The 8,361-nt window shown below is 43.9% G+C and overlaps 1 protein-coding gene across 6 annotated transcripts in view; it reads right to left on the bottom strand.

Annotated features, from left to right (window-relative positions):
• ICA1 (islet cell autoantigen 1) overlaps positions 1-8,361 on the bottom strand; it is a 159,000-nt gene that overhangs the window by 111,793 nt on the left and 38,846 nt on the right. For 5 of the 6 annotated variants that reach the window (XM_019508477.1, XM_019508475.1, XM_019508476.1 and 2 more), the window contains 2 exons: positions 6,939-7,062; positions 2,024-2,222 (listed from right to left, as the gene is read on the bottom strand). In XM_019508477.1, coding sequence (XP_019364022.1) covers positions 2,024-2,222; positions 6,939-7,062 — 323 coding nt within the window. Of the gene's footprint in view, positions 1-2,017; positions 2,223-6,938; positions 7,063-8,361 lie in introns of those variants that run through there. The other variant, XM_019508479.1, reaches the window with a different exon arrangement.

Genomic DNA, 8,361 nt, shown 5'->3' on the forward strand with positions numbered 1-8,361 from the left:
ATACCCACCCACCCATACCTCCCCACAAAATACAAGAATATGACTTCATTTTGAAGTATTATGCAATCACCTCTACATACACATAGCAAAACACACACAAATCAAGACAAAAATATTCTTTTAAATAAAATTAAATATGCTATTGTTAATATTTGATTTTTAGTATACAGTATAATGTTTTTTTTTCCTGTTCCAAGATGGCAAATCCCTTCCCAAAAGAAGTGCAGGAAACCCTCGCTATTTGTGGGTTTGGCATTTGCGGTTTCAAATATTCGCAAATATCGAACCCGCATTTTAAATACACTTTATACACTTACAGGAGCTCCTCGAAAGCTCCACACTTGCTACCACCAGGCTCCTGCCATCGCTGCCAAAGCCATGCCCCGTCCCCGCCTCCAGCCACCAGGGTCACTGCATTCATGAACGCAGTTCCTTATTCACAGATTTCGCCATTCACAGGGGATACGAGACCGTATCCCCCATGAATGACGAAGGTCGCCTGTACTTCTAGGGGCAAGGGGAAGGACTTCCAGTGGCAAAGGTCAAGGGTCAGGACTTCTGGTCCTAATATGGTGACCAGGGGGTTGGGCACCTGTCAATGGGCAAGGCTACTCTTGTGGCCCTCGACAGCTCACCAAAACTCATTGAGCAGCCCTTCAGCTGAAATAATTGGCCACCCCTGATATAGCATAATCATATTATTTATTTTTTTCTCAAAATATTTTGAATTTTGGGGCCCAGATATTTAAAATATCAAGGTAAGTTATCACACATCACAAATCTTTAAGAGTAAAGAGACACCAAAAGTAACTTCTAATTCTCAAGCCACTGATTAAGGATATTACACAAATTCTGGTGGAAATTAAAAAACAGATTTACTGAAGAAAGAGTCTCTGTCTTCGAGTCATGCCTCTTAGCCTTCATTCCAATTCAGATTCAGAACAACAAACATCCTGCTAGCTTGACAGCCTGACAGAAGAACAGCTGCCAAGACTAAATGAACACTGTAGAGCAGGGATTGGCAACCTGCAGTCCACAGGCCAGATCTGGCCCCATAAAAGTCTTATCTGGCACAGGGCATTGTTGGCACAGAGCTGTGCCATGCTGCCCATTCCCTCTTCAGTGCTCCTTCCCCCTTCCCCATGCAAAGACTGTTGCTCCAACATATCTGTACTTCCCTTGCTGTAGAGGGATCGGGAATCTGCGGCAAGTGTGACTGCAAGGAGCTGGCTGCTTCAGGGGGCAAAGACTTCTGGCCCATAAGCACTAATGGGTCACAAGCTTTGGCCCACACTGGCAAAAAGCTGCTGACCCCTTTTGTAGGGGGATTCCTAGAAGCCAAATGCTGCTACCAGAAAGCACAAACTCTCTGATTCATAATTTTCGGAACAGGCTAATGACTTGGGGGCCTCCCTTCTTTAGGCTGCCAAATTTAAAATAGACTGAAGGAATCTGATTTTTGTAGGGTGAATGCTCACTTATTCCAGATGGGTGTTGAAATGTGAGGGAAACTGAAAAATGTGAGCAACTAAAATTTAAAAAAATTCTACCCTATTTTAAAAATGTTGGGCTTTAACAGTGTCCAAAGGATTCAGTTCAGCTACAGGAATTAAGATATTTCCATTAATCCATGTAGAACTTCCTGCACTCTTACTGAGTACATATGTATCTCTTTCTCTGAATAATTCAAGCCTCCACCTCAGTAAAATGTTTAAAATCAGATAAGCATGTTTAACCATATATATTATATGAAATACAAAATTATACATCTAATTACAATCAGTCACTTAAAAAACCCCATGATTTCTTGCTACCATATCTTTCCCTACAGACTTTTCTTCTATGAAAGATATAATATACCAATTAATCTGATGTGGAATTCTGTCTCATGGAAAAAATCAATTATGATTAATAAGATCCTTAGTGCTGCTCAATTATAACTTCCTCAAAGGACACAAAAAATCACACTTCATCACCATTCATCAGGCATTCCCCCTCCAGCAAACTACAGGAAACTTCATACCTTCCTGAACTTCTCCATCTGCTTGTAAAGATCAGGATCCAGCTCTTGAGAGACATCTTTCATCCACAGTAGCGCCCCTCGGTATTCAGTTCGATACTGTTCCATTCGGTTTACTGTCAGCCAGGTATCTGAGATAGCCCTATATCTAAAAGTCTCCACTTCTTGATACAGCCTGCTCAAAGGAGTACGCAACGCTAATCTAAACAGGGGAAAAAAACAGAATTTTAAACTGACCCCCCATCAAAAAAGTATAATCTTGAATCATAATCAAAAGAAAAAGAAATTTAACAGAGGTTGCTCTAACATGCATGAAACTGACAGATTAGACCAAAGGTCAGCAATATTTTTCGGCAGTGTGCCAAAAACACCACCTCAACTTGTAAGATGTTGGCATGCCAGGGGCAGATGGTGGGGGAGCCGCGAGGGGTCTGATCCTTGTTGTGATGTAGCCTGGAGCCTCTCCTCTGCCATCCATCCCGAGGCACATGCATCAAAATGCCTTTGTATGCCATGCTCTGGCACCTGTGCTGGCAGATGGTATGTGTGCAGCCAGCAGTGGCTGCAACAAAAGGTAATGTAAAATAGTGCTACTTTATTGTGGCAGACCTCTATTGACTCTGTAACAGGAGAGCCTGGGCAGCCCATAGCTGTCCACATTCTCCAGCTGCCCCAAGCCAGGTGCTCTGGATGCCTGAGGGGCCAGATCCTGAGCATCCTTGGACTTCCCACACAGGATTTGGTCCCTCAAGCCCCCCGAGCACCTGCCTGGCTTTTCCCACTTACAGAATCTCAGGGCACCTCTCTCTAAGCAGGAAAATTTGCGGTTCCCTGCTTACAGAGACCTGCCCCAGGATCTCCAGGCGTGCATCTCTGAAAGCAGAAAAAGCCATACAGGTACTGACACCAAAGCATGAGACCCAGGGCCTGTGCCTCCAAGCTAAAACCCATGTGGCCCCATGCCTCCATACCAGGACCTGTGCAAGATCCTGTGCTTCATGTAGAGACAGTTTGGTGTGGTCCTGGCAAGAAGGCACAAGTCGGCATGAGACCTAGGGAACTCCTGGTGTCCCATGCCTTCTCGCTGGGATCTGCAGACCCATCCCTCTGTGTAATGTATGGATCAGCATGGGTCCCAGTGTCGGGGGGTACCAGGAATTCTCCAGGATTGCATACTGCCTCGTGCCTCCTTGTCAGGACATGAAGCACAGGCTGGCATGTGGAATCATGGGTCGGCACAAGTGCCAGCATGGAGGCTCAGGCTGATGGAGTTTGCCCCTGGTCCTGAGCTGCCCTGTGCCTCTGCACCAACCTGTGCCTCTGTGTGACACATGGGTCAACATGGGTCCTGGCAAGGAGGATGGACTAATAAGGGACATGGCGAATCCCCAAGCAAGGAGAACACGCTGGCCATGGTCCTGCATTGGGTTCCAATGGGATGTGGGACCACAGGTAATGTGCAATTCACCCAGTGAAGTAGATCAGCTCTGACAGGACATCCACTTTGCTTGGTGACAACCCTTTTTACCCTTTGTGTGTATTTTGTGCAAATCATGATTTCTCTATACAAAATTTGAAACTTGAAGTTAATGAAAGAGGAGGATTTTTAAACACATTCTTTAGTGTCTGAACATGTAATCCTGTATTTATGTCAATTAAAAATGAAGACAAAGAAACTTGCTAACGGAAATTAACCTTAGAAGTCATAAAACCTTAGAAAGCAGGGCTGTGTGAAGTATCAGTCACTGATTCCATTCGGAGGAGATTCGGCCCGCTTTGGAGGTTGAATCTCTGAATCCAAATCTAATCAGGAGACCCACTGAGCTCTCCAAATCAGTTGGAAGCCTGTTTGATTCAGAGAGATTCAACAATTCTGCCACAGACACATATGTTTTTTCTATGTACCTTGAGGTACCAGGCATGGCTCATGAATGCTGAGATTGTGGGGCAGATGGAGTGTGCCATGGGAGCATCCCAGCAGCAGACCCAGAAGTGGACCAGAAGTACCAGAACTGGATCCACCACAGAGCGTGTGGGGGTCCCCCCTCCACCCCCAGGCTTGGCAACTGGTGCCTCCTGGGTTGGGGGGGGGAAGGGGGGAGCACCTGGGGTCCTCCCACAGCCAATTGCGGAGCTGGAGGGGATCCCCCGCACGCTGGGTGGCAGACCCAGAAGTGGACCAGAAGTACTTTCGGTCCACTTCTGGGTCTGCAGCCGAGTGCGTCAGGGACACCCCCCGGCATTCCCATGAGAAGCTCCATCTGCCCCACCATCTCAGTGTTCACAAGCTGCGCCTGGTACCTCGAGGTACATAGAAAAAACACATAAAGCTGTGTCTGGATAATTTGCTGATTCTCCGAATCAGAATTGAATCTTCAGTTTCAGATTCCGCTGTACTGAATTGGGACAGTGATCCAAATCAGCAAATTGAATCACTGTCCCCCAATTGGGCTGAAGCCGAATCCGAACAGAATACTGCCCACTCTGCACACCCCTATTAGAAAAACCTTATTTGTTTCTGGATATATACCATAGATCTGGCAAGACAGTAATGTTAAACCTCAGATCATTAATACTAGAGTTAAAAACGTAACATTTAAATGCACAGGTAAACTGAAAAGTCAAGCAAATAGTTACCTAAGTTTTCAAGGATTTTGAATATAGGATTTATAAAGGTTTAAGGTATTTTCTTAGAATTTCCTTACTCTGTTTTTAGGTTCAACTACGAAGAGGCAGTAGGGGACACTATTGCCTTCCTTATTCTTCCCACAGACTACCGTGATAAGGCTTTCAAAATAGGGCTTTTTTTTAACTTGTACTTTGCACCTATTACTGCCGTTTTCCCCTGCCTGTAGCCAGCGGCAAGCTCACTAGGACAAATTCAATCAGCAGTGCAAAGCTGATTTAAAACCTGGCTTAACTAGCTACCCGGGGATTTCCTTAGCATAGGGGAATATCTAGTTAGCGTAGGACTGGAACTGTTACCTCTACCTACTCTATAGCTACTGAGATGGCTGTAGGGATACAACATAAATAAAGAGCAACCATGACTCTAAGATCAACATGAGGATGGTTCAAAAATTCTGAGTGAGATGACAGACTAAACACAGGAAGGAAATAAGCAGCTTTAAAAAAACACCACCCCCCTTCTGAAAAATGTCATCTCTGAGTATTTTTAAATTGACAACACATTTTTTGTTTGGCCAATAGGTCATATCAAAGGTAAATTATTAGGCACTTTCCTTTTCTGTGTCATTGTGACAAGTTATTTAGCAGAGTTTGCAGATTTATTGGAATCTGACAGGCCATGCCATGACTGCTTCTGCTATAGCCTCAAACTTGTGACCCCTGTGCTGTCAACTGTGCGCCTTGGTGCCTGCACCACCGCAGCCCCCTATTAGTAGGGATCTACCTAAATCATGGTGGAAGTGTGCTGTGCATCAGCTCCTTTAAAAGCTTAAAAGGGACCTTTTTCCCGTGTTCCCCCCGTCACTGTTGATTGGCCGAGGGAACCCAGCGACCCCGCTCATGACCCTGGTGGCTCCGCTCACTGCTTGTTCTTGATCAGCCGAGAGGCAAAAACCAGTTTTAAATATGTTGCAGTTTTTATCAACAGCAAACAGCAGGGCCACCAGGGCCTCTCGGCCAATCAGCAGTGGGGAGGGGAGTGTGGAGAAATGAGCAAAATTAAAGGAGCTGCTACACAGCACACTGCCAGAGCAACTTAGGTAAATCCCTACCTATTAGACACTATCATTGTTGGATTTGATGCATGTTTTTTGGCATTTAAACAGTATGCCGGGTGGGTGAGGGGGCATGTTCTCAATTACACCCCACCTAACCATGGCATGCATCAGGGAGGCTGTTTGGAGGAAGAAGGATGCATCTATACCTGCAATTAGTGCGCACAAATAAACGCTGGCGCAGTTCACCCCAGAGTCAGCTGCTCCCGAGCACAGAATCTTCATGTGCACCTGGGACTGCAGCAGTTAAAGCTGGGGTGGAGCAGCCCCAGGCTGGCAGGGGCATTGAGGAGTCAGCCCCAAGCTCTGGGTGGGCACTGGAAGGGCTGGCTGGGCCACGAGGTGCTAAAGTGAGGGAGCGGGTGGCAGGTAGCCTTCTGCACCCTCAAGCCCCAGGCAGCCCCAGTCACATTCTGTTTTGGCACAGTTAATTATTCCACTGTAAGACAGTATTGTCCCCAACACTACTATCTTACAGTGGAGTTAATTAATCTACTGCACCCTAATACTGGCACTCGTGTAGACAGTGAGGCTTTACTGCGGAGCTAATTAGTCAGCTTCACAATAAAGCACACATGTAGGTGAACCTTGAGAGTATGCCCTGTAGCCACTCACCAACAACCTGGTGACAAAGGTCATGAGGGTAACTGTGAGGAGGTCCTCCAGAGAGTGGCTTCACTGCTGTATTACTGGGTTGGAGCAGGAATGATTGTGCAGTGTGCTCAACAGTGTCCCACCACAGAAGCACCAGTGCAGACACATCCAAAAGGTTGTTTAGTTTGCCATACCGTATGTTAGGACAGACTGGATTTATGTTATACAGTTTTTTGAGTTTTTTTGTTTTGTTTGTTTTAATCTCCTGTAAGTTATTTATGAGGCAAGTCAGGAGCACAAATCCTACTGAGTGCCTTATACCTTATGTTTTACATGAATAGCTCACTCGTGGCTCACCCTGGCTGTGCTAGTAACCAAATTCTAGCCCAAAATTAACATAAGATATTCTTGATGTTCATTATCCAATGTTTTGTTTTGAACCAAGCAGCTGTGCTGTTCACTAATGGAACCATGTTGAACTAGTCACTGAGGTCACTGAAAAAAATGTGAAGGCATAAAATTTAGTTCAAAATGAATAAAGCCACAGTACAACATTCCCCTACAGAAGATGAGACGCATACCTTTGCTGAGAAGAAAAGCAGAGGGCCTTTCCTGTCGCCTGCATCATTTTTCCTGCTCTGGTTTTATCCTGAGAACCCTGTGATCTAAGAAATTTCCCCAATTCATTTTCTTCCTGAGACAAAACTAATACAAAAAAAAAAAGCAAAAATCAAACATGTGCAATTTAACAGGCTATAACATTTTTAAAATGGCATAGTATAAAAACAAGGCAAGCCACTTCAAGCCACACAATACAGAAGATTTTTTTCTAATTAACCTTCATACAATTCCTGCACTTATGAAACAGAAGATCAGATTCAGTTGAGCACATCTGTCAGTGAGTTTGGTGTAGTGTAACAAGAATCTCAAAATTACCTTGGTGCTGAAAGGCAACAGGAGAATGCAGTATTTCTTGCTTGAATGCAAGTATTAGCCCAGTGAGATCATATGAAGCAACCTATTGTGGCATGACTAAGGTATTATTTCCCTTGATTGTTTTATCCCCCGTTTTTTTTCAAGCTCTGACAGTCAGATCCTCAACTTACATAAAATTCAAATGGCTCCTTTAAAGTCAATACTAATTTATACCAGTTAAGGGTCTGTCTGTTATATCCCCTCCCTACCTCTCTTCTGTTTTGTCTTTTTAATATTCTACTACAAAATTTAACTTTTAGTTTGGAATTTAATTACTCAGGCTAAATGCAATTTTTCAAAATTGCTTTGTGGAACTGTCTGATCATTTCATAATTCTTCTGATACTTCAAAAGCTGCATAAAAGTCTCACCCTTTGAATTTTCTCTGTGTGTATGGGGACAGGGTAGGGGGAAGGGAAGGAGTTATTTTATATGTTGGATGTGTCTAGTGTTGATATAGGTAAACATACTGCTGCATTATTAAGACACTGAACTATCACAGAATACTTTAACATGGCCTCTTTGTCTCCTCTTCCAGACCCCCTGTCCCTAACCTGCTCCTCACAAATCAGAATTCTCCATATTTAGTACCTGACTGCCTTCCACACCTACTCCTAGGTCTCTACATACTATACAAGATTTCATATTACCAAAATCAAATGACATATGAAAGGAGAGAAATAACATTCTTATTTTAACTGTAATGTTATAAAATAATTTATCTCTCTAATGCACAAGGCTGAGTGTCAATCAAATCTGATTTATGCCTACAATACCCCTAGGAGAGCTTACATTTGCCACGTGTTATTTGCCAGTATCATGTATTGTCACATATCAGCTGACCATACTTCAAAATTATTGTGGGGTGCTTCTGCTCCACAAAAATTGCTGCTCAATGAGCAACTTTCTGTGGCTAATCCACCATTTTTATCCAGGAATAAGCTGGATAAAACTTATTCTTAAATCAGACAGACTAATTAAACTTAAAGTTTAATTCTTATCAGACATTAAACTTATGGTATAACGTCTG

Source organism: Gavialis gangeticus, unplaced genomic scaffold, assembly GCF_001723915.1.
Source record: "Gavialis gangeticus isolate Ggan-Ray unplaced genomic scaffold, GavGan_comp1, whole genome shotgun sequence".
NCBI classification, from domain to species: domain Eukaryota; kingdom Metazoa; phylum Chordata; order Crocodylia; family Gavialidae; genus Gavialis; species Gavialis gangeticus.